Here is a 26,933-nt window from a genome sequence, read left to right as displayed (position 1 = left end):
AATTTGCCTTTCATTTTACAAACCAACCTCAGTTCTCCCTCTCTCCCCTTCTCCCACTCCCCTACCTCTTCTCTTTCCAACATTGATATACACCTCAGTGGGTGAGGGGCCTTCCTTGGGGAATCAGCCAAGTCTGGCATACCAAGTTGAGGCAGGACTAAGCTGAGCAAGGTATCCCACTATAGGGAATGGGCTCCAAAAAGCCAGCTCATGCACCCAGGTTAGGTTCTGGTCCCACTGCCAGGGTTCTGCCCAACAGATAAAGTCGCACAACTGTAACCCGCATTCAGAGAGCCTAGTTCTGTCCCATGCAGGTTCTCCAGCTGAACTCCCACTAGCTCAGGCAAGTTGTCTCTATGGTTTTCCCTATCATGCTCTTGACCAACATTGTTCATATGATCCCTACTCCCTCTCTTCAACTGAACTCCAGGAGCCCAACCCAGTACTTGGCTGTGGGTCACTGCATCTGCTTCAATCAATTGCTGAATGCACGTTCTATGATGATTACTACAGTAGTTACTAATCTGATTAAAGGGGAAGGCCTGTTCAGACACTCCCTATACAATTACTTGGAATCTTAATTGGAGTTATCCTTGTAGATTCCTGGAAATTTCTCTAGCACCATGCTTCTCCCTAACCACATAATGGCTCCCTCTATCGAGACGTCTCTTTCATTGTGTCCGCCCCGCTTATCTGAGGAAGACTATTTATCCTGATATCAGGTGGGTATAAGTATAAATATTTAGAATGTAGTTAGGAATAATTAGTTGCTTTAATAAAGTGGCAGTAGTAGATACTCCCCTAAGATTAATGATTTTACTAGCTCCTAGTAGTTGGCTATATTTTGGTCACCAAGCATGAATTCCTTACTGTTGAACAGGTCTTACCTTCAATTAGAAAATCAGTGGCTACATGCCTGGTGCTTTGTTGTTGTTATATAGTTTATGCTTCTTGGTAGAGGTATTGTCAGCTCAAGTGGAATAATTTTATTTAAACTTCATAAGTATATAGATATAGAGATAATATATATTACACGTAACTTGGGTAAATAACAATATGATTCATTATTTTATTGAGATATTTGCTTAAACTTGATTTCAGATGTAGTAAACAAATTTGGTAAAATATTTTGAGATAATTCCTAATTTTTTTCAAAAATTGAAAAATATCCATCTGCAGTATTTATTCAAATGAGTAATATTTAACAACAGGTATCTTAATCACTCTGGTACAGATAAATTTCCTCTATATTAAAGATATCTGTAAGTAAAAGCTAAAACCTCTAGTAAAGTAGTAAATGTTAAGCACCATTATTTTCTAGATGCCTTTATTGTTTACATATGGTTTTGTTCCATGTTTTCTTATTGTGATAACCTGCATATCTTGTGGATTACAGAAAACCACTATCATTTTTGTCAAATGATGTTCTATTTAAGCATCTTTAGTTATCATATGACAGTTCTTGACACGATGGGAATGATGAAAAACTAGAAGCAAAACTAACTCGTTTCACCACATTTTTATATAGCGTCATGGCCTGATTGTTTTCATCACCAAATTCGTATGTTGAATCTTCCAAGGTGAGATTCATGATACTGAGTCTTAGAGAGTGGCTAGTACATGAGGAAAGAACTCTTGTGAATGAGACTAATGTTTAACTAAAGAGAGGCTGGGTAGAGAGACAACAAACAGTATATATAGTCTGTGAACTGGGAAGCATCAGTAGCAGACAACAGATTGCCAGGGCCTTAGTCTTGGACTTTCTAGCTGTCAGAATAGTACATGATGAGGTTCTGTTACTTATACCCTGTAAAATTTTTGGTATTTTTGTGACAACATACAGAAGGCATCAAGATATTAGGCTGTTCTGGTGTAGAATAAGGGATGTCTTTGCTTTACAGAGATAGAAGTGATTTTGATATTTTCCAGTAAATAATTTGTCTGATAATCTCGTGGCAGACTTTTTATCTGGCCTCTATTCAGTCATCTGTGGAATTACTAGATTAAGATACATCATCTTTTCTGAGAAACAGTATGACTGACCATTAATTTAAATTTAAAATTTGCTGCCATGACTTGCTTAAATCAGGATGCTGGAAAGGAGTATATGCACAGTGAGAGAAGGCATGGAGAAGACAAGCAGAGTGCATCATCAGTCTCCCCTCCAGTTCTCATCCTGATCTTTCTCTTTGTGCAGGGAAGCCCCATAATCCCTAATGGAGAACAGAACAGAGGTGACTAAGTTCATTCTTGCAGGGCTAACAGATGACCCGGAGCTCCAGATTCCACTCTTCATTGTCTTCCTTCTCATCTATCTCAGCACTGTGCTTGGGAACCTGGGAATGATAGGGTTGATTCTGCTGGACTCACGTCTCCACACTCCTATGTACCTTTTCCTCAGTCACCTATCTCTGGTAGACTTTGGTTATTCTTCAGCTGTCACACCCAAAGTGATAGCAGGTCTCCTTTCAACAGATAAAATCATATCCCACGATGCTTGCGGCACCCAATTCTTCTTCTTTGTGGGCTTTATAACCACAGAAAGTTTCCTCCTGGCTGTCATGGCTTATGACCGCTATGCAGCAGTGTGTAAGCCCCTGCATTATACCACCACCATGACCACAAACACATGTACTTGCCTGACTATAAGCTCCTATGTCTGTGGCTTCCTGAATTCCTCCATCCACACTGGGAACATTTTCAGGCTGTCCTTTTGCCAGTCCAATGTGATAGACCACTTCTTCTGTGATGCCCCTCCTCTCCTGGCCCTCTCATGCTCAGACACCTCTGTCAGTGAGATGGTGATTTTCTTTGTGGTGGGTTTCAATGATGTCTTCTCTATTGTAGTCATCCTGATCTCCTACCTGTTTGTATTCATCGCTATTTTGAGGATGCGCTCATCTGAAGGACGCCAGAAGGCCTTTTCTACCTGTGCTTCCCACCTTACTGCAGTCTCCATCTTCTATGGGTCGGGCATCTTCATGTACTTACAGCCCAGTTCCAGCCACACCATGGGCACTGACAAGATGGCATCTGTATTCTACACCATGGTCATCCCCATGCTGAACCCTCTGGTCTACAGCTTGAGGAACACAGAGGTCAAGGGTGCCTTACAAAAGGCTGTGGAGAAAGCAAAATTTTCTATAGCTTTCACATTTTAATTATATACAATCTACACAAAGTCAGCTTTATCTACCTCAGGCTAATCTTGGCTCAGTTCAGCAAGTGAATTTACTGAGTAGCTGTCTCTAACCACTTTTAAAACTGTGTAAGATCTCACTATTTTATCTTGTTTTATACTTGGAGTAGTGGGGATTGAATCTAGTGCCTAGCACATGGTAAACAAGGGCCTTTCCACTGAGCTAGACCAGAAGCCCACACTTGGGTATTTAAATTAATAGTATTTTATATGCTCTGGAAATACTCTTTCATCATATATAGCATATAGTTGCTGATGGTGAAATTTAGTGAGTTCCTGGTTTACTTAATTTGTATCCCTTATTTTATGAGATTTAATATCATTATATAATTTATCTTTCCCTTCTTCCTCCAAAACCCTCCATATACCTCTTTGATCTGTAATATTCATATGTTCTTTTTGTTTAATTGTTGCTACACCCCCCCCCCACTACAGCCTGATTGTTCTGTGTAATTCTACTTGTACGTATAGTTTCAGACATGATGATTTGGTATTGGACAACATTTGGTGTTCCCTCTCTTGGGGAAGACTATTTCTTTCACTATCAGCACTCCTTAGCCCTTTAAAGACGTTTCTTTTATTTTTGAGATTGTAATATATAATAAATCATTTACAGTTATCCTTCTGTACCCTCCCATAGACTTGCACTTTTTCAAATTCATTCTCTATTTTTTAGTTGTTATTCTATCATCTATCTGTCCATTCATCCATCTATTCATCCATCCATTTCATATATTATCTCATGGGTTTTCTTATATCCACATTATGTAAAAAGTTTTGAACCATTAATTTTCTCATTCTCTCTTTTGTTTTTGGTTTTTACGAGACAGGGTTTCTCTGTATTGTTTTGGAGGCTGTCCGTCCAGCCCAGCTTTGAACTTGCAGAGATCAGCCTGCCTCTGCCTCCCGAGTGCACCACCACTGCCCGGCCTCTCATTCTCTTCTTTATGTATGTATTTGCATATCTTTAATATGCCAATGGCTTAAAGACTTAATTTTTATATATAGCTGTATTTAACCCCAAAGTGGGCCTAAGATGAAAGATGGTCTTGGTTCATGCCTATAATTCCATCAATTGAGTGATGCAGGAGGGAAGTAGTGAGTTAAAGGTCAGCCTCAGCTGCCTTATGAACTCAATGAGACATTGTCTAAAAAAAGGTTAAGTTCTTCCCAGACTTCTATAGACACACATAAGTTCTGGACATATGTAGAATTTTCATTATCACTAGCATGCCACGGAGGTGTTTCAGTTTTCTCCATGAAATTCCTTAAGAGTTTCAATAGGGTGCACAGTCTCTACTCTGGAGGAGAGACTAGTGTTCTTCAGTTGTCCTGATTAAAGAACAGTCCTGCTCAGGTCTCTGCTTTCTTTAATTTCCAAATCACCTCCATGAATTCCGAACTAATACTTGGTGCCAAAACTTGGAGGATTTTTAGTATCATGTACTCACAGCCTTTCTTTTTGGGTAATTTTTACTGTATTCCCTTAACTACCTCCCTGCTTTTTCTGATAACCATTTAATCAAGAGTGTGGTTGCTTTCTGAACTTAATTAAGATTGAAGAACTGCCAATTGCGTCCTGAAAGTCCCTGGCTTTTTGCAGATTTTGTTTTCACTAGCAGTGTAAGCCACTTTCTTAGGTTTTATTGGTGTGCCACATAAACTCAGCTTGGGTTTGTTTTCTCATCTTTCTTGCTCTCTTACACCTTCACTGTCTTCCAACCTCTAGAGCAGATGCTTCTCACTGTTTGACCACAGTATATTAAATACACAAATGAAGGCAAGTTCTGGGTTCAATTACAGATATCCTAGACTGACACCCTTGTCCAAACTTCAAGGATTGTTCAGTCTTCTGGCTTTGGTTTCAGCATTGGGTTTTGCCTGAAGCCAGATCACGAGAATTTCAGACCTTATGGGCTAATCCCAGATTCTAGAAATTGGCTTTTTCTGTTGCCAGATGCCCATTCCAGACCTTGGTTAACTGGTTCTCAATCATTTTCTGGTTGTTGGTGATGGCTTATTGTCAGAAACTGGCCCCCTCCTTACTTTGTCTAAAATGGGGTTTAATACCTCCATTTGTATACACCTTTTGCTTGCTTTAAAACAAACCTCAAAGCATTAGTTTGCCTGATGATTGGGGTCCTAATTCCCATACACATTCTCTCACATGTTAATCTTGCTAACAAGCCCCCTCACTATCTAAAATTAGCATATTAAGTTATGTTAGCATATTGTCCTGCCCTGTTTCAGCCCATGAGATGCTGGAAGATGGGATTTGGCTTTCCCATTCCAGAGTCAAGCATCCTTACCTCCAAATATTCTTCAAACTACTGTCTTGGGTCAGGTTGGTCTATTGGCTCTGTGACTGAGAAAAAAGAGAACAAAGAAGCCCAAACCTTCCATCATTGTGGAACAGGGCTGGTCACAATCCTTAAGAAGTTCTCCAGAGCTCCTTTTTCTCTTGCTCCTCGTCTTTTCTCTAACTCTGAGAGAAACTGAGTGCCATGATTCTAGCTCTTCTATCAGTTACCTATGGACTCAGCTTCCTTGAGTTGAGACAATGAAACTCCTTTTTCTGTTTTATTATTTTTCTGTTTTGTTCCTACTAACGTAGGCCATAAGTACCATTTCTTCCTATATCCAAACTGACCTATCTAATGAAAGTGTCTTTCTTTTGTAAAAAAGAGTGTAGCAATCCATATTTAACCTGTGAAATGGTGGCTTTCCTAGGGACTTATGCCCTGATTGGGGGTGGGCTCACTTTACCATGGGACTGAGTTCATATTGAACACAAAATGCCCATGTAGTTTGCTATCTTTTCTGGTGGCTTCTTTAAAATGGAACCAACAATGGAAATTGACTGCCACATTTCTTAATTACGTCATAAAGAAGGCAAATGCCATGTGACCTCACCACCATCCTGGTTAATGTCACTTCATGGCAGAAACTAATATGGTTCCATCCATGAAACTTTATGGTCCCATCGAGTCCTCTGGTGATCCCTGTGTTCTTTTTGTATTTGACCTGAAAACATCAGACCTCTAAAGAGGTTATTCTGTAATTTTAATGCTTTTAACTTTTGACATGATATATTTACTTCCAATAACTGTATCCTAAGAAAGGGAGCTAATATTTTGAGATCCGCATGTCTAAAAAGAGACTCCAAGTGTAACTTACCAAGAGCTAGACAAGCCACTGCCAGTGAGGAGCTGTGATACCTACCATCTGAAGGATCTTTTTTCATTTTTAAAATTTAAATTAGAAACAAGCTTGCTTCACATGGCCATCCCAGCTCCTTCTCCCTTCCCTCCTCCCCTGCCCACCTCTGCCAGGCCCCCCATTCACCCTCACAATCCCCACTCCGATCTCCAGGGAGGGTGAGGCTCTACATGGGGGTCTCCAGAGTCTATCATTTCCACCCAGGGCAGGGCCTAGGCCCTCCCACAAGAGTCCAGGCTGAGAGAGCATCCCTAATTGTGGGATGGGCACTCAAAGGCCATTTGTATGCCAGGAATAAATACTACCCAAGGCTCCATAGATTGCCTAGGCCTACTCACTGACACCCACATTCAGGGGTTCTGGATCAATCCCATGCTGGCCTCCCAGTCATCAGTGTGGAGTCTAGGAGTTCCATTTTGTTCAGATCAGCTGTTTCCGGGGGTTAAACCAGCCCAGTCTTGAACTTTTTGCTCATCAGTCCTCTTTTTCTGTCACTGGATTCCAGGAATTCAGTTCAGTGTTTAGCTGTGGGTGTCTGCTTCTGCTTCCATTAGTCACTGGGTGAAGGTTCTTTTTCCCAGACTCTCTGGCAGTGGGACTGTATGCTGGCACTCCCTTGATTCATGCCTAAAATCCATATATGAATGAGTACATACCATGTTTCTCTTTTTGTGACCGGGTTACCTCACTCAGGTAACTAGTTCCATCCATTTGCCTGCAAATTTCAAGATTCCATTGTTTTTTTTCCACTGAATAGTACTCTGTTGTGTAAATGTACCACATTTCCTCTATCCACTCTTCATTTGAGGGACATCTAGGTTGTTTCCAGGTTCTGGTTATTACAAATAATGCTGCTATGAATACAGTGGAACAGACATCCTTGTTGTATGAATGTGCATCTTTTGGGTATATGCCTATGAGTGGAATTGCTGGGTGTTGGGGAAGTCTTATGCCAATAAAGCACTGTTGAGCCAATAGGAATCTAGATACGTGGGATTAGGAGTCCAGGAGGACTCTGGGAAGGAGAAAGACAAGAGAGTCAACATGTAACGCCATGGGGTCGGAAGCCCGGAACTATTCTCCGGTAAGAGAAATACTTAGATTAACAATTATGGGGTAATTACTTAAGTCAGAGCTAGCCAGTAAGAAACAAGCAAGGCCAACAGTTTCATAATGAATATAGCCTCCTGTGTGTTTATTTGGGACTGATGCGGCTCTAGAACCAGGCTGGCGGGAAGGCTCCTATCAAAGGAAAAAGCTTCTCTTTATAGCTGGGTTTTGTGGTAGACTGATTCCCATTTTCCTGAGGAATCTCCATACTGATTTCCAACGTGGCTGTACAAGTTGGCACTCCCACCAGCAGTGGAGGAGTGTTCCCCTTTCTCCACATCCTCTCTAGCATAAACTGTCATTAGTGCTTTTGATTTTAGCCATTCTTATGGGAGTGAGATGATAACTTAGAGTTGTTTTGACTTGCATTTCCCTGATGGCTAAAGATGTTGAGCACTTTCTCAAGTATCTCTCAGCCATTTTAGACTCCTCTATTGAGAATTCTCTATTTAGTTCTGTACCCCACTTTCTAATTGTATTCTTTAGTTTTTTGGAGGCTTGCTTCTTGAGTTCTATGCAAATTTTGGAGGTCAACCATCTTCCAGATGTGGGGTTAGTGAATATCTTTTCCCAATCTGTGGGTTGTATTTTTGTTTTGCCTAACTGTGTCCTTTGCCTTACAGAAGCTTCTTAGTTTCAGGAGTTCCCATTTATTAATTGTCAATGTTAGTGTCTGTGCTACTGGAGTTATGTCCAGGAAGTGGTGTCCTCTACCAATTTGTTCAAGAGTATCTCCCACTTTCTCTTCTAAGAGGTGCAGTGTGGCTGGATTTATGTTGAGGTCTTTGATTCATTTGGAGCTCTGATGGATCCTAATTCCTACTGTTTCTCCTTTGTATCTTCAGGCCCATTTCCCTCTAACTTGGATAAAATGTTACTTGTCTCCTCAGTCCTCCTTTGTTCCACATATGTTTACTTTGTTTCTGTCCAGTCTAACAAAGCATTTGCTAAAATATCTATTCCCAGCCTCTGGAATGCAGGGTTAGTGACCTAAACGTCTTAGATGGGTCAAGAAACTTCTGACAAGAAGATTGACTTGAATGATAATACCTGTTGGCTGACATGATCCTGGGCACTTCTGATAAGGATATCAACATATCACCCCCACTGCTATCTACTACTCTGAGACTACAATGGAATGGACCTGCAGATGAATCTTCTATCTCAAGCGTTTCCTTTTCTGTCTTTGGAAATTCCCAAGCAAACTGTACCATGTGTCCACAGTTCCCACTATGCCCTCTGGGAGGCATAGGGAGGAGGCAACATAGACTACTCATGTTCTTCAGCTGTTCTGATCAAAGTCCAATTCTCATATTAAAGACAAAAGAGTTTGGCTAGACTCCTATTTGCCCTTACTGATGTTTATACCTTAGAAACTTGCAATGATAAATAGTTGCTGCTCTTTGAACATGTGTTCTAAGAACAGAGTTTTTCCTCACTCAGTTAACTGTGTTTAATGAAACTATAAATTGTAATTGGGCTCTTCTAGGGAGCTGTTAGATGAATAGTGGTACTTCTTTGGAAATGGTTGTTTTTATCATTGCAGTGGGTGTGAGGATAACATTTTCCTGAAAGTGTTAGCTCAGGAAAGAGAAATCACTGAGGGAAAGTCTTAGTCTTAAAATTAGCACTGGAATCACCACAGTAAAACTCATTGCTGTACATAGTCTCATAGCCTCTGTCCCCATGTTGGTCACAATGATCATATTACCTAGGGAGTAAAAGGATACCTTTAATCCCATTGTCCTAACATTAGCACTGAACTGATCAAGACTTTATTTGGTGCGTAGTAAGATGGAGAAGCAAGAAAATGTTACCTTGAAAATTAGAGATGGAATTATGCTAATCTAATATTCAATGAATATTGATGGTTCCAGTGACCAGGGTATTGCCAGTTCATGAACTAGTGACTAAGTTCATTGTGCTATGAAGTGGATGGCTAGTGAGATTTGGCCCCAGTCAGATAGCCTTTTTATCTGGCCACATCATTTGTCTTTTGTAGATGCTGGCCAGGGAAGCAGGAAGGCTACTTGCAGATATTTATCAACTCTCCCCTTTCTTCTCCAAATCCAACTCCCCAGCATCACCTCCAAATCTGTGGCAGACTACCAGTGATCTCCCTCTCTTCTCTGCCACCATCTCTAGCAGATCACACAGCTCTTCTCTAGGCTTCCTTCCAATTCATCCTGTTATTCCAGCCCCGATTTCCACCAGACATTCCGTGGGAACAAACCAGCCAAGTCTATCACCAAAGCAGATGGGCAAGCTGCAGATCTTTACTCTGCCTCCTCTTCTCCAAGTCAGGTTTCCTAGTTTCATGTTCAGTTTTGTACTCTTCTTCTCCAAGTCAGGTTTCCCAGTTTCATGCTCAGTTTTGTAGCAAACTAACTGCTATGGTCTCTTCTCAGCCCCTATCCCTACTTCCAGTAGACTAAGCATATTCTGGTGAAATACAATGCTATTTTCCCTCCAGTGGACCCATTAGCCCTTCCTCCTATCCCATTCCCCTACTTACGTGTCAGATCCCAATACCTAGTAACACATTTTAATCTAGAAGCTCCAGTGGCTATACCTGGCAGGATACTAGAAGAAGATCTAACAGGCACCACAAGACCCCTACCAGACACACACATTCCTCAGAACCAGAGAGGGTAACAGAAACCAAGGAACAAAAAACATGCTTAACAAATACAAGATCAGATATCAGCATCTAAAATTACAACCATCTGAAACTCAGATGCCTAGATGCCAGCATAAAAACACATTCAATAATATTCAGTGCAAATGTTTCCACTGAAGCCCAGCAACCCTACCACAATAGGCCCAACACAACGTAGATGAAGAACAAGATAAGGTCATTAAAATAGCCTTTACGACTATGATAGAAGACTGTAAAGAGGAATCAGTAAATCCCTTAAATAAATCTATAAAGACACAACAGTGGAAGGGAATAAAAACCTGAAAGTGGAAATACAATCAGTAAAGAAAACACAAGCTGTACTCTGCAAAATCGCAAAATTTAAGGGAATTGGACAATTTTCTGGATAGGTATCACATACCAAAATTAAAATCAAGAATAGATAAACAATTTAAATAGACCTATAACCCCTAATCAAACAGAAACAGTCATTAAAACTCTCCCAACCAAAAAAAGTCCAAGGCTAGATGGTTTCAGTGTAGAATTCTACTAAAATTTCAAGGAAGCGCTAATACCAATGTTCTTCAAATTGTTCCATACAATAAGAAGTAGAAAGGTGTTTGCCAAATTCTTTTTATGAGGCCACAATTACCTTGGTATCCAAATCACACGAAGGCACAACTAAGAAAGAGAACTACAGACAAATCTCCCCCATGAACATTGATGCAAAAATACTCAATAAAATACTGGCAAACAGAATTAAAGAACACATCAGAAAAATCACCACCATCATCAAGTAGACTTCATCCAGAGAGGCAGGGATTGTTCAACATATGAAAATCTGTCAATGTAATCCACAATATAAACAAATTGAAAAAAAGCACATGATCATCTCATTAGATGCTGAAAAAGTCTTCAACAAAAATCCAAAACTCCTCCATGATAAAGGTCTTGTAGAGATCAGGGATAAAAGGAACATACCTAAACATAATAAAGGCATTATACAGCAAGCCAGCAGTCAACATCACACTAAATGGAGAGAAACTCAAAGCAATTCCTCTAAAATTAGGAACAAGATAAGGCTGTCCAGTCTTTCCTCATCTATTCATATTGTCCTTGAAGTTTCAGCTAGAACAATAAGACAACAAAAGGAGATCAAGGAGATACAAATGTGAAGGTAAGAAATCAAACTTTAACTATTTGCAGATGATATGGTAGTTTACATAAGTGATCCAAAAATTCTACCAGGGAGCTCCTACAGCTGATAAACACCTTTCAAAGTAGAATGCATGATTAACCTCCCAAAATCGGCAGTCCTCCTCTATATAGATGACAAACAAGCTGAGAAAGAAATCAGAGAATCATCACCCTTCATAACAGCCAAATAAACCATAAAATATCTTGGAGTAACTCTGACTAAACAAATGAAAGACCTGTATGACAAGAACTTTAAGTCTTTCAAGAAAGAAATTAAAGAAGGTATCAGAAAATGGAAAGATCTCCCATACTCTTGGATAGGTAGGATCAACGTAATAAAAATGATAATCTTACAAAAATAATCCATAGATTCAATGCAATACCCATAAAATCCCAGCACAATTCTTCACAGACTTTGAAAAAACCAATACTCAACTTTGTATGGAAAAACAAAAACCCAGGATATCCAAAACAATTCTATATTATTAAGGAACTTCCAGAGTTATTACCATTCCTGACTTCCAGCTCTACTGTGGAGCTATAGTAATGAAAATAAGTTGGTGTTGGCACAAGACAGACAAGTGAACCAATGGAATTGAATAAAAAAACTTGATATTAATCCACATATCTATGAACACCTGTTATTTTGACAAGAAGGCTAAAATTATAAAATGGAGAAAGAATGTATCTTAAATGAATGGTCTGGCATAACTGGATGCTGACATGCATAAGATTTCAGATAGATTCATATCTACTGCCATGCACAAAACTTAAGTTCAAATGGATCAAAGACATAAACATAAATCCAGCCACACCGCCCTCTTAGAAGAGAAAATGGAAAGTACCCTTGAATGCATTGGCACAGGATACTACTTTGGAATACAACATCAGTAGCACAGACCCTGAGATCAACAATCAATAAATGAGACCTCCTGAAACTGAGAAGCTTCCCTAAGGCAAAAGACACAGACAACAAGACAAAATGGCAGCCTGCATAATGGGAAAAGATCTTCACCAAGCCCACATTTGACAGAGGGCTGGTCTCTAAAATATACAAAGAACTCAAGAAACTAGACACCAAAACACCACATAACCCAATTTCAAGATGGGATACAGATCTAAATAAAGAATTCTTAACAGAGGAATCTCAAATGGCTGAAAGACACTTAAGAAATTGCTCAACATCCTTAGCTGTCAGGGAAATGCAAATCAAAACAACTCTAAGACACCATCTTACACATGTCAGAAAGACTAAAGTAAAAAAAGATACTAATGACAGTTTACACTGGAGAGAATATGGAGTAAGGGGAACACTCCTCTATTGTTGGTGGGAGTACAAATTTATACAGTCACTTTGGACATCAGTATGGCAGTTTCTCTGAAAATTGGGAATGGATCTACCTCAAGACCCAGCAATACCACTTTTGGGCATATATCCAAGGGATGCACACTCATACCACAAGACATCTATCTGTTCAACTATGTTCATGGCAGCATTATTTGTAATAGTCAAAAACTGGAAACAACTTAGATGCCCCTCAACCAAAGAATCAATAAAGAAAATGTAGTACATATTCACTATGGACTACTACTCAGTGGCAAAAAAATGACATATTGAAATTTACAGGAAAATGGATGGAACTAAAAGAAACAATCCTGAGTGAGGTATCCAAGACATAGAAAGACAAATATGGTATGTACTCACTCATAAGCAGATGTTAGACATAAAGCAAAGGATAACCAGCTTATAATCCACAACCCTAGAGGACCCTAAGAGAGACATGCATGACAATACCCCACCCAGAAGGGGAAAGTGACAAGATCTTCTGAATAAATTGGGAGTATGAAGAGAGTGGGCAGTGAGGCAGGAGAAAGAGGAGGGGAGAAGGGACAAGGGTAGGAGAGTATGAGGGATCAGAAAGGCCAAGTTGGGAGAAGGATAGAGAAGGAGAGCAAGGAAAGAGATAGAGGGAGCCATTACGGGGTAAAGGAGAAACCTGGCATGAGGGAAATTCCTTTGAATCTACAAGGCTGACCCCAACTAAGAATCTAAGCAATAGTGGAGAGACTATCTTTTTTTTTTTTTGGTTTTACAACACAGGGTTTCTCTGTATTGTTTTGGAGGCTGTCTGTCCAGCCCGGCCTCGAACTCACAGAGATCCGCCTGCCTCTGCCTCCCGAGTGCTGGGATTAAGCGCGTACACCACCACCTCCTGGGGGAGAGACTATCTTAAGTGCTCTTCCCTATAATGAAATTGATGACTACCTTAAATACCATCATATATCTTTCATCCTTTAGCTGATTGAAGCAGAAGCAGAGATTTACAGCTAAGCACTGAACCGAACTCCTGGAATCCAGTTGTAGAGAGGGAGGAGTGATGAGCAAAGGGATCAAGACCACGTTGGGGAAACCCAGAGAAACTGCTGTCCTGAGCAAGTGGGAGCTCACAAACCAGTGTAAGATTAAACTAGACTCCCTAGTTTAGGTGCCAGTTGGGGGGCTTGTCTATGTGGATACTGGTGGTGGAACCAGCATTTATGCCTAGGGCATGAACTGACTTTTTTTCAAGGCCCATTCACTATGGGAGGATACCTTGCTCAGCCTAGATACAGGGGGGAGGGCCTCAGTATTGCCCCATATGATGTGACAGAGTTTGATGATCACCCATGGGAGGCTTCACTCTCTCTGAGGAGTTGATGGGGTGTGGGATGGGGAGATGGTGGGAGGAATGGGAGGATGGGAGGGAAGGAGAACTAGGATTGGTATGTAAAATAAGATTGTTTTTAATTTAAATAAAAAGAAATGAAAATAATAAATGGACATTATGAAAGTTTCCAAAACACCCTTTTAAAGAAAATTACACCTCCTAATTTCTCAGCTTGATTCAAATACCAGTTGATGATGGTTACGGTTAACTATATATGAATACATTATAATATTTCAGTTGGACCTCCACTTTCTTGTGTTTTATTTCACCTTTTGAAATTTCAAGTATAAAACTGTATGGTTATAGAAATTGACTTAATCTAGCAGAAATATTAATTCATAGGAAATTTCAGAATTCTTCATTTGTGAATATTAAATAGAACACATGTAATTTCAGTTATTTCTCATGTTTTCACTCAAGTCTCATATGCCAACATACAGAGAAATAAATATTATACAAATGTTATGTTTTAAAAAGCAAATGACAGATTAGATCATAATCACTGTATTGATTACTTTTCTGTCATGTGATACAATTCAAATCACCAGAAGCAACTAATGGAAGAAAAAAGAGTTTATTTAGGATTATGGTATTGGTGGGATAAGTATTCATCATGACAGTAGGCATGGCAGCAAGAGGCAGGGATGGTGGAAGGAACTGGAGGTCAAGAGATCACATCTTCAATCACAATTATTAAGTAGAGAGAAAATTGGAAATGGGGTAAGGCTATTAACATTCAAAAGCCTGTCCCAAGAAATGTGCTTTATCTAGCAAGGCTCTACTACTTAAATCTCCTCAAACAGCACCACCAACTGGGACCAAGTGTTCAGACAGATAAGCCTATAGAAGACATTTCTCATTCAAAACATCAAACTCACTATATGTTTTTGTAGTTTCCATAGTTCTCATAAGAAACAATCAATATGGTATAATATACAAGGACAAATAAGAGGATATATAGTGTGGGCATTGACTCATGTGATATAGAGTTTGGGAAATACCTTGATACCCCCTTCAGGCTTTAGAAGAACAGAAGATGCTGATTAACACAATCTGAGTTCAGAAGCCTGAGAAAAGGGAGGTGGCTGAGAAAAGGGAGGTACCTGTGGCTGGTGTAAATCTTGAAGATCAAAGATAGTCAGGATTGGGTCATCAGTTCTGATGTCTATGAGTGAGAGGAGATGAATGTTCAGGGCAAAGGGGAAGGAAGAAAGGTTAGAGGTGAAGAGGAAGAGAGGGGCATAAAGAAAGAGGGAGACAGAGGGGGCGTTTGTACTTCTTTGAGCTCTAACTGGTGAGATCATGCCCAGCCACATAGATGAGAGACTGTCTTAGTTTCAAATTTAACTACTTCTAATGGTAGACTCTTGAACTCTTAGAAATATGGTCAGAGGTACATCATTAATCCAGGCAGATGAGCACATTAAATTAAGCAGCACAGATAACCACATCACAAATGTAGTTCCATAAGATTTACCACATTCATTTGCATCTCATGGAACACCTTCAGGTATTCCTTCAGTCTATGGTATTTATCTTTAAATTGCTTTATGTGTATTTTCACTGAGGTGTAGTAGGAAAAATGTATATAATTAAGTGATATAATAGTATTATTAATGAGATTTTGAAAACCCTAAGGTATCTTATATCATTCAAGTATATAATTCTGTTTCAAATATTTTTCTAAGAGTTTTGAAGAAGAAAGAAATTATTTCATCTACTGTAATTTGGTTAGGGCATCAAATTTAATTTAGTACATGCAGGAGATCTGAGAAGAATGAAGCTAGGAACAATGCATTTCATAAAGTTAAATTAAAATCCTACTTTTTTTGCCTTCAGCAAATGAGTACATCTTCACTTTAAAGGATATAGTATCGACTTTAAGAATGCATTCTTGACCTCTTTATTCCTCAGGCTGTAGATCAGAGGGTTCAGCATAGGAATGACCATGGTGTAAAACACAGATGTAACTTTGTCTATGTCCATGGCATGATTAGAGCTGGGTTGTAAATACATGAAGATGACAGTCCCATAGAAAATAGACACTGCTGTGAAGTGGGAGGCACAGGTGGCTATCGCCTTGTGATGTCCTGTTGCTGAGTGCATCTTTAAGATGGTGACAAAAATTAACATGTAAGATGTCACGATAACTATGAGAGCAAAAAAGATATTTAAACTCTCAATGTAAAGAAGAACTAGTTCCCTAAATTGATCGTCAAAACAAGTGAGAGCCATAATTGCTGGAATATCACAGAAAAAATGATGGATCACATTGGACTTACAGAAGGAGAGAGTGAATATGTCTGCAATATGGATGGAGGCATTCAGGAAACTGATGACATAAGAGCCAATAATCAGCCATGTACTCACACTTTTAGTCATGGTGGTGGCATAGTGTAGCGGCTTACACACTGCAGCATAGCGATCATAAGCCATTGAGGCCAAGAGATAATTCTCCACAGTAGCAAAGCCTCCAAAGAAGAACATCTGAGCAGCACAGTCATTGTAGGAAATGACCTTGTTTCCTCCAAGAAGCTCAGTCATAACTATGGGGGTGACAGCTGAGGAGTAACAAAAATCCACCAGAGAAAGATTGCCAAGGAAAATATACATGGGTGTGTGGAGCCGAGAGTCCAAGAGAATCAGTAGGATCATCCCCAGGTTCCCCACGAGGGTGATGGTGTAGATGAGGAGGAAGGTGATAAACAGTGGAAGCTGCAGTGCTGGGTCATCTGTGAGTCCCAACAGGAGGAACTGTGTCACTTCTGTCCTATTCTCCATCATTATCACTTTATAATCATTAGATTCTCTGTAGCAATAGGAAAAAAAGATAATGATGATTTGAAATTCCATTGAACTTGAAAAATATAAACTATATTTTTAAAAAATTTCTTAAAGTTTTTTCACGCAATGTATATTAATCATATCCTTTCCCCTTCTCTACATCCTCCCAGATGCTTCCCACCTCTCTACCCACATCTACTTATACGTCTATATTCTGCTTGAAAAAAGAGGTCACAAATTTGAAAGAGGCAAAAGAGGTATATGGGAGGATTTAGTGGAAAGGGAAGAAGAAAACCATGTGAGTTTATTTTAATCTCAAAAACAGAATAAGTAATAAAAAGGTAAAGCAGCCTAGCTTTGGGGGGTGTCATTTTTCTTATGTAATATGAATGTCAATATATAACTTTTAGTGGACCCCTTCTTGAAATGAGACCCTTTATTGAAGATTAGTCTTAGTATCACAGAAGTAAGCTTGGCTTTATGTGTGTGTGTTTTGACTAGGTGTGTTGATCATGTTTCTGGGTTTCGTCCTAGCTGTCAGCATTTCCCCAAAGTCTGCTTCATCTCAGACCTGGTGCCTTTTGCTACAGAAGGCAATAAATAGTCAGGTCATTACAAAAATAAAAAAATTCCTTAGAAAAATTTCTTGGTTGGGATAAGGGAACTGATTTTTATTAAATGTTGTATTTTCTTATATTACTTTCCTGACAAAACCAAATCATGGAGAGCAAGCTTTGACTATTTCTAGTTTATGTGCTACTTGTCACTTCACAGATTTCTTTTAGTGGCAACTTACATGTTGGAGAATATTTTATTTGAATGCTTTTTTGTGAAATAGAATTTCAAAATAACATTTATTCTCTTTTTAAAATTTATTTCCTCACATACAATACATCCCAACTGCATCTCCCCCAACTCCTCTCTATACCCTACCTACCTTGTCCCCCAGATCCACTGCTCCTCTGTTCCCCCTCAGAAAAGGGCAGGCCTTCCAGGAATATCAACTGAACATGGCATAAAAATATGCAATAAGACTAGGTGCAAACCCTCTTAAAACATTAGGTGTAACCCAATATTAAAAATTATTACCTTAGCTGCTTGAGGTGATAGATAAGGCTTAGCAATATCACAAGGGATTTATATATGAATGGCGTGTCTGTGAGCATTGGAGTATGTAAGAGAAGTGTTATACTTTATCAACAAGAAAACAGTATTTGAGTAATGTGATGCTCTAAAATTGCATAAACTGCTTGAGGAAAAATGTTCAAGATTCAGGAGTTGGATACGCTTCTTGAGAATCAGAATGAGATAGAAAGAATAAGGATTGAGTTGCAAGTTAAAGCATAGTTCATTTTCAGGAGCATTTTCACATTTCAATACATATCATTTCACTCTTTTGGGTATTTGTATTTTGTAACTTCCACAGAGGTGCAAATATATACAGAATGTGATACAATCACCACTTAACTTTTTCTTTGTTTATCACTTTGGGTACAGAATCACCCTGGCTAACAAATCACCAAGTCTCTGTAGTGAACACTGTGACATTTACAAATACTTCAGGCTCACATTTGTTGGATCAACCACTTATAATGGTTTTAAAAACACTTTCATATCTTCAAGGAACTCAAAGCAGATACATACAGCCATCTGCTTCTACATGGGTTAAACTTCTGACTTTAATGTTTTTGCAGTATAGATACTTACCAGATTTCTATAAAAGAAAGAGCATTCATCATAGAGTAGTCAGCCCAAAATCATGAAATCATCCATGGGATATTGCATAAGTCCCTTCTCATCTAGTGGGCAAATGTTCCAATCTTAGGCAAAGAAAAAACCAGTAAAATCATATTTACATTAACCAAGTTCCAAATCTATCATTCATTTTTTTTCTGTCCTCTTGCAAGAGTCATCTACTTCTTTCATATTTATAAAATAAACATAGTAAAATCACATCTCATATCTGATTCCCTAGTTATGTCTATAAATGACAAATCTGAGATATATATCTTCGAGAGGTTATCATTTGGAGATCATTAAACATGACTTTTTCTTTGGCTATGTACCTTAATTATGATTGAAGGCTTATAGCAAATTCTCAGGTAAGAGTAACTACCATTCAAAGGACTAAATGACATTCAATGAGAATAGCATGTGGTGTGTCCTTTCTAAATGAGATGCTGTGGAGTTAGGCTGGTAGTTCTGGGACAGAGATGTGGAGGGAATTTTTTAGACTTGGAGATCTCTGGAGAGGTTCCCTCTGTGAATACCTGACGTTCTTCATTCTGCCTTCCCAGGGAAGAAACGATTATTAGTCTGTAGGGATCAAAATGGTTACAACTTTTTATAATATAAATTCATTTTCACTGACAAATGTTAAAAATATGAATTATGTATATTCCTGTGGTATGGTACCGGGAGATGTTTCTGTACACACATGCCTTGTGTAAGGTCAAAATTCATGCTAAACATATCAGTTTCCTGAAATTTTTGTCATTTCTTCATGGTGAGAACTTTTAAAATCCTTCTTTCTAGCTTTTTAAACAACATACAATACTGTTTTATCTATGGTCTCTTTACTGTTCAATATTCTCTTGCTTCTGTCTAGTTATGTTAGTACCAATTGTCATTTTAGGCTTCCAAATATAAAGTTTGAGCAGAAATCAAACATTTTACAAACTAAACTTGATTAGACATATATTTAAGCCAGCATCTATAACTGAGCATATCATTTGAAAACTACATGAACTTAAGGTATGGCATTATGTTTACCAGGCCTGGAGAGATGGATCAGGCAGTAAAGTGCTTGTGTCACAAGTATTATGTTCTGAGTTTGAATCCCTGGTATCTCTATAAAAATGATGCCTATACAGTGATACACACTTGTACAATAGCAGAGAGTGAGAAACTTCATAGCACTCAGCCCTAAATGAGATGGCTTCATAAAACCTCTCTGTCTCAGGGCTCATGGATCTTTGTGGAAGAGGAGGCAGAAAGTCTGTAGAGCCAGAATGCCTTCCACAGACGATAGGACTGATGCACGTATGGACTCACAGAGACTGGCAGTCCATAAGGGTCTGCACAGGTTCAAGTCAGATGGAGTACCAGCTCCCAGCACTGAAGGGTATTTGTGATGGATACCCACTGGCAAAGGGAAAATCAGTTTCTTCCTAGGGATTCTCACTGGGTATATCAACTATACTCCAGGGCAGGCCCCATGCAGTGAACTCAATTATTACTTTTTGTGTGTGGACTTTCTGTTTAATCATTTTTCAGAAAGAGACAGAGACAGGGAGAGAGAGAGAGACAGAGAGACAGAGAGAAACAGAGAGAGACAGAGAGAGAGACAGAGAGGACATGAAGTTGGATCAGTAGGTTTGTGAGTAGGATCTCCCAGGAGTTGGGGGAGGAAAAAGTACATTGTATGAAAAAAATTAAATTTAGAGAAACATTTTTATTTTTTTCCATTTAAAATTTTTTAAATTTAATTTTACATTATAACCACAGTTCTCCCTCCCACTCCTCCTCCTACCCCTTCACCTCCTCCCATCCCCCTTGTCTCTTCCCACCCTCCTTCACCGCCCTCTCAGGCTGCCTCCAGTCCACTCCTCCTCACAGGTAAGGTCTCCCATGAAGAGTCAACATAGTCTAGCATAATAGGTTGAGGCAGGGCCAGGCCCCTCTCCCATGCATTAAGACTGAGCATGGTATACCACCACAGGGAATAGGCTCAAAGAAGCTAGATCATGTACCAAGTTTGTATTATGTTCCTACTGCCAGGGTCCCTTCTGATAGTCCAAGCTTCACAACTGTCTCCCCCACATGGAGGGCCTAGCTTGGCTTAGTGCTGGCTGGTATGTGTGTGAGCATATGGCTATTTCCTTGAACTATATGGGCAGTCTTTCAAGGGTTGCATTTCTGAAAGAAACTCTCTGTTTCTCCCTGAGCAGTCATATTGCCAAAAGCTAATTAGCTATGAGTGGGATTTATGATCTTCCTCCATCAATGCTGAGGCTTTGGTTGATTTAATCTTGTGTATGAAGTCACATTTCTATAAGTTTATATGTGTATCAGATCTATCATATCCAATAAACAGTATTTTGCTGCAGACTTCTGCTGCTTCTGGCTCTTATAGTGTTTCTTCACCCTTTTTGTGATTGCCCTTGTGCTTTGGGGGAATCTTAAAAGTCTGTCATATGATCTGGGGCAGGGCTTAGGCCCACCCCTATGTGTCCAGGAGGAGACAGCATCCCTCCATGTGGAATGGGCTCTCAAAGTCCATCTGTATGACAAGACTAAATGCTGATATATTGCTTCCACCAACAGTGAAAAATTATTCTCCTTTCCCCTCATTGATGTCAATATTTATCTTTGGCTTTTGCTTTTGATCTTAGCCTTTCTGACAGGAGTAAGATGAAATCTCAAAGTGGTGTTAATTTGAATTTCCCTCATGTTTCAGAATTTGAACATTTGAAGAACATTTGATAGCAAATTGTGTTTCTTCTTTTGAATATTCTCTGTTTAGTTCCATGCCCAAATTTTAAGTTGAGATATTTATTTCCATTATTTTTTTAGATATTGTTTATTTGTTCTAGATACTAGCCATGGTCCTTTGTGTAGCTAGTATAGATTTTTCCCATGAGCTTACTATGAAAGAGAGATGTGTGTGCAGTGCACAATGGATACATGAATGTGTATGTGTATATGAGCATGAGATAGTGGATGTGACCATATTCTTCTGAAAAGATCTTTAAATTTACTATTCCTTCTTGGTGACTGATTGCTTCTAATTAATTGGTTCTAGACCTCTTATTTTAAAAGTGCTTTCATCTTCAAGCTTCACAACTAGCTGAAAAAATTTTATAATTAGAAATACATGGACTGAATAGTCAATATTTTCCATATATTTAGAAAGTAAATGAAACTGCTTTATTGTACATTTGATGTTAAACTAAAATTTGAATGTTAGAGAAGATTTTGCATTTCCCACAGCTTTTTTGAATGCGCCCTTGACCTCTGTGTTCCTTAGGCTGTAGACCAGAGGGTTCAGCATGGGGATGACCATGGTGTAGAACACAGATGCCATCTTGTCAGTGCCCATGGTGTGGCTGGAACTGGGCTGTAAGTACATGAAGATGACTGTTCCATAGAAGATGGAGACTGCAGTAAGGTGGGAAGCACAGGTGGAAAAGGCCTTCTGGCGTCCTTCTGATGAATTAATCCTCAAAATAGCGATGAATACAAACAGGTAGGAGATCAGGATGACTACAATAGAGAAGAGAGCATTGAAACCCACCACAAAGAAAACCACCATCTCACTGACAGAGGTGTCTGAGCATGATAGGGCCAGGAGAGGAGGGGCATCACAGAAGAAGTGGTCTATCACATTGGACTGGCAAAAGGACAGCCTGAAAATGTTCCCAGTGTGGATGGAGGAATTCAGGAAGCCACAGACATAGGAGCTTATAGTCAGGCAAGTACATGTGTTTGTGGTCATGGTGGTGGTATAATGCAGGGGCTTACACACTGCTGCATAGCGGTCATAAGCCATGACAGCCAGGAGGAAACTTTCTGTGGTTATAAAGCCCACAAAGAAGAAGAATTGGGTGCCGCAAGCATCGTGGGATATGATTTTATCTGTTGAAAGGAGACCTGCTATCACTTTGGGTGTGACAGCTGAAGAATAACCAAAGTCCACCAGAGATAGGTGACTGAGGAAAAGGTACATAGGAGTGTGGAGATGTGAGTCCAGCAGAATTAACCCTATCATTCCCAGGTTCCCAAGCACAGTGCTGAGATAGATGAGAAGGAAGACAATGAAGAGTGGAATCTGGAGCTCCGGGTCATCTGTTAGCCCTGCAAGAATGAACTTAGTCACCTCTGTTCTGTTCTCCATTAGGGATTATGGGGCTTCCCTGCACAAAGAGAAAGATCAGGATGAGAACTGGAGGGGAGACTGATGATGCACTCTGCTTGTCTTCTCCATGCCTTCTCTCACTGTGCATATACTCCTTTCCAGCATCCTGATTTAAGCAAGTCATGCAGCAAATTTTAAATTTAAATTAATGGTCAGTCATACTGTTTCTCAGAAGATATGATGTATCTTAATCTAGTAACTCCATGGACAACTGAATTGAAGTCATAGGTGATGTGGGGTGAGGTGGGTGGTGGTTATATAAGTTTGTCACATTAACTGCTCTATGAAAAACTCAAAGTCTGTATTTGAACTTTCAAAAACAAGTGAAATTATTTGTTTCATTGAGCTAGAATCATTTAGTCAGGATAATATATATAATGCAATGCTGTGGAGTACACAACTTTTTTTTCTGTGTTTTGAATGTTTCCTTCAATTTTCAGCTTTTATTCTGGTGTGACTAATCAAACTGTGGGCTTTGAAAATGTTAGCCTTATACCATTCATTGGAGATAGAGTCTAAATATCCCAAATTTATGTCTCAATATTGTGCAGGTTGGGGGTCAGTGGTGTGTCATGAGGTCCCCATCCCTGGTTTATACATGGCTTCAAGTCTACTGTGCAGCATCCAGATGAAGTGAAACTGAAAGTTTGGTGATAAAATTCATTTTCTTTGAATTTTTACTATACTCTATTCTCCTTTTATCCTTTATATAGCCTTTATTCATATAAGAGTTGTCTTTTTGTATGTAGATAGCCATCCCAGTCAAGCAAATTATAAGAATCCTTTTGTGTTTTAGTCACCATGGATATCAACTTACATATCTATTCTTAGTGGACTCATAAAATGTGGATAATAAGTTCATCCAATAATTGCCTTTATTTTTATAAAATTTAAAGTGTAGGAGGACCTTCCCAAACTACCATTTTCTTTTTATTCTCAGATTGCAAGAAACTTTGGATAAGATAAAACAAAATAAATGAACATATAAAATTTGCAGGTAAGTGGGTAGAGCTGGAAGCAAGCATCCCAAGTGAAGTAATTCACACTTAGAAAGATAAATATCACATTTTCAGTTATAGAAGGCATTAATTTTGAATCTTTACAAATGTACAATTTAAAGAACCCATTATCATTGATGCTATCAATTGCATAAGAAAATTTAGTCATGCTTTAGTAATGCATGTTATTGAACCTCCAACTTATTTGTAAATCAGAAATGTTTACAAATAAAATTTGAATTTGCTTTTATTGTAAATGACTTTCACCTAAATATTTTAGAATTTTGAAATGGGAATTAGAGAACCGATTTCATGTTTAAGAGCACTACCTGCTCTTGTGGAGAATATAGCATTCACATGTTGGCTAGCAATGACACATAACTTTAGTAGGGAGGTGTTTGATACAACCACTCATCTTTTTTTTTTTTGATTTTACGAGACAGGGTTTCTCTGTAATGTTTTGGAGGCTGTCGGACCAGCCCGGCCTCGAACTCACAGAGATCCACCTGCCTCTGCCTCCCGAGTGCTGGGATTAAAGGCGTGTGCCACCATCGCCCGGCGACAACTACTCTTCTTAATTAATATATTTTATTATATCTTTTCTGAGCAACAACATGTATTTGAATATTACTTGAGTTTTATTAAAAGAGGGTTAGAAAATAAAATGATTCAAAGATATATATGTATGTCATGGAAATGCAACTCAGAGCAAATGATATATCCTGGGTCTCTGTGTATAAAAGAACTGGATCTTCAAATGTTTAGAGAGTCCTGCTCTATAATCTTTGGATATCTTTTTTAAAAGATTAAAACAAAGAATCCATATAAACTACCAGGTGCTGTCCATTCTCTTAAGAAGTATGGTATCTCTTCAGGGAAAAGAATTTCACTGACTTCTTGGTCCCCAGTAGCACAATAACGCATTTCCTAATGTCGGGAATTTTCTTACTGAAGCAAACATCCAGGCCAATAGATATTAAGCTGTTTTTCTTACTTTCCATTTCTTAAGAAGAGCACAGCGATTTATTATTTTCTTACAATTTTAAAACAGTGATTTAGCCTTGCTCAGTCTATGTAATGGTTAATAAGTCCTGTTTCTAATACCAGGTAAGTCTCTATGGATAGAAATAGACCATGAGTTTATATATTTTTATATCGTAATTATATCATATGATTTTGTAACTAGGAACATTTCATTACTTGTTCTTAAGTTTGATATTTTCTCATTTATTGATATCCATTCCTCCTTTTAAAAATATTGCTATGATTTTCCTGATTGCAATAACATTTTAAAATGATACCACCATTTGGTCTTTTCATCAACTCTGGAATTAATTAAGATAACCCATATTATCACTTTCCCCACAAGAGCCAAACAAGATTATAGTAGTTTAAATACCTATTTTAAAATCAGTCAAGTTAACTTTAAGCAAATTAGGGACCCATGACTTATTAATTGCCTTATGTCATAAGATAAACACTTTTTTTATGAGACAGGGGTTCCCTGTATTGTTTTGGAGGCTATCAGTCTAGCCCAGCCTCAAACTCACAGAGATCCGCCTGCCTCTGCCTCTCGAGTGCTGGGATTAAAGGCGTGCGCCACCACCGCCCGGCTAAGATAAACACTTTTGAAATAATATCACCACTGTATTTGGGCATACAGCCTCTGATTATCTCTGATACAAAGTACAACAATATACAAAACATTTTAGTCTAAGCTTTCAGTGAACCTAAGAAAGGTATCTGATCTCACAGGTTGTAATCTCCTGGTTCTCCTGGTTCCTTCTGTCCTCAAGTTCATGAGGGTTATGTGTCTGATCCATAGGCTTACTTTCTTACCTGAGAAAAGCAGCATGAAAATCTCGCACCTTCATATGTAATTAGGGTTCAATTCATAATTCAGTCCTTGAAAGTAAGAAAATGTCTTTACTTGGAGACTCTTACTTAGTATTTAGCAGGAAAGAAAATAACACAACTGACTTTGGAACTGTCTAACACAAGCTCTACTCCTGGGTCTCCTGGTCTTTCTTAGATACATTATCTGCCCTATTAAAATTTAATAATATATTCATCTCTCAAAAGGAATAGTAGACAGGTAACCCCAAGGACACCTGCCCTGAAGAAGGCCTGGTGTGACAAAATAGTAAAGTTCATCATTTATCATACTTGGTAAGGTGTGATTACTGTTTTATCCAAACAAATAATACCACTGTAATTTTTCCTTAGGGAACATGCTCTTGCTAACATGCCATTAGGGAGAAATTAATTGTTGATTCTAGACAACTATTAATAGTCAGATCAATAACAAAAATAAAAAGGCTCTTGTTTTGGTTCACTTACTTTAGTGTTAGGCCAATGGAGACTTCACATGTAAAAAAGCGGTAACCAGAAGAGAGTTGGAAAGTCATGGAGCTCTCATGGGAAAAATATCCCAAGAGGACTACAACATGCCCTTATCTCACAAAAATTGGTAAATGAGTAACTAAAGATTCTACAAGAATCTAACTCTGTTTATCAATAGTAATTATAGGATTATGTTCATTAATTTTTTAAAAATTCTTTTGGTAAGAAAAGAACTATAGGAAATATTTTTTGGCAGTAAAGTTAAGGGATAGAAATTTATATCTTTGTGTCTACATTGCATGTATGCTTCCCTTAATTATTTTTCCCTTAATTATTTAATTTTTGAGAAGAAAGGTCAATGTGTTAAATTGTTTTTGACCCCTGATGAGTTTTAACTACAGTGTCAACACTTGATAACAGGTCCATGCAAAATAAGAAATATTCTTTGCATTTGTAGTGCTTAAGTACAGTTGTTGTAATAAATACAAAACAAACAAAACAAGAGACACACAAATGTAAGTACAGAGACATACCTGAATTGAATGTTTTTCTCTGTCCTGCTGGTCTCCCTAGGCCGGTTTCTCTCCCATTCACTGGTTCCCACAGCGACTTATGAAATAATCACTCATAAGCCAATATTAAATATAATTGTTTGGCCAATGGCTCAGGATTATTACTGGCTAGCTCTGTCTTATAAATTAACCCATTTTAATAATCTGCATATCACCACATGGCCATGGCTTACCAGTAATATTCTGGAATCTTACCCCTTCAGCTGTTACATGGAGTCTCCCTGACTTACCCTTCTTTCTTTCTCTGT

The 26,933-nt window shown here is 38.7% G+C and overlaps 3 protein-coding genes across 3 annotated transcripts; 1 reads left to right on the top strand and 2 right to left on the bottom strand.

Annotated features, from left to right (window-relative positions):
* Positions 1-2,216: 2,216 nt before the first annotated feature.
* LOC121134399 (olfactory receptor 5B12-like) lies at positions 2,217-3,161 on the top strand. The gene has a single exon (XM_040732596.1). It carries the CDS (start codon positions 2,217-2,219, stop codon positions 3,159-3,161), a length of 945 nt encoding a protein of 314 aa, XP_040588530.1.
* A 12,764-nt stretch (positions 3,162-15,925) lies between these two features.
* On the bottom strand, positions 15,926-16,855 carry LOC101828848 (olfactory receptor 5B2-like). Its single transcript, XM_005063794.2, has one exon. It carries the CDS (start codon positions 16,853-16,855, stop codon positions 15,926-15,928), a length of 930 nt encoding a protein of 309 aa, XP_005063851.2.
* A 4,882-nt stretch (positions 16,856-21,737) lies between these two features.
* LOC121134394 (olfactory receptor 5B12-like) lies at positions 21,738-22,751 on the bottom strand. Its single transcript, XM_040732587.1, has one exon. The coding sequence runs from the start codon at positions 22,749-22,751 to the stop codon at positions 21,807-21,809; it is 945 nt and encodes a 314-aa protein (XP_040588521.1). The 3' UTR covers positions 21,738-21,806.
* Positions 22,752-26,933: the final 4,182 nt, after the last annotated feature.

This window comes from Mesocricetus auratus, unplaced genomic scaffold, assembly GCF_017639785.1.
Source record: "Mesocricetus auratus isolate SY011 unplaced genomic scaffold, BCM_Maur_2.0 Super-Scaffold_4256, whole genome shotgun sequence".
Classification (NCBI taxonomy): domain Eukaryota; kingdom Metazoa; phylum Chordata; class Mammalia; order Rodentia; family Cricetidae; genus Mesocricetus; species Mesocricetus auratus.
This window is presented reverse-complemented; position numbering and strand designations above follow the sequence as displayed.

What these genes read in the sequence shown, in the direction of transcription:
- LOC121134399 (XM_040732596.1), top strand. Translation starts at nt 2,217, where the DNA reads ATGGAGAACAGAACAGAGGTGACTAAGTTCATTCTTGCAGGGCTAACA.
- LOC101828848 (XM_005063794.2), bottom strand. Translation starts at nt 16,855, where the DNA reads ATGATGGAGAATAGGACAGAAGTGACACAGTTCCTCCTGTTGGGACTC.
- LOC121134394 (XM_040732587.1), bottom strand. Translation starts at nt 22,751, where the DNA reads ATGGAGAACAGAACAGAGGTGACTAAGTTCATTCTTGCAGGGCTAACA.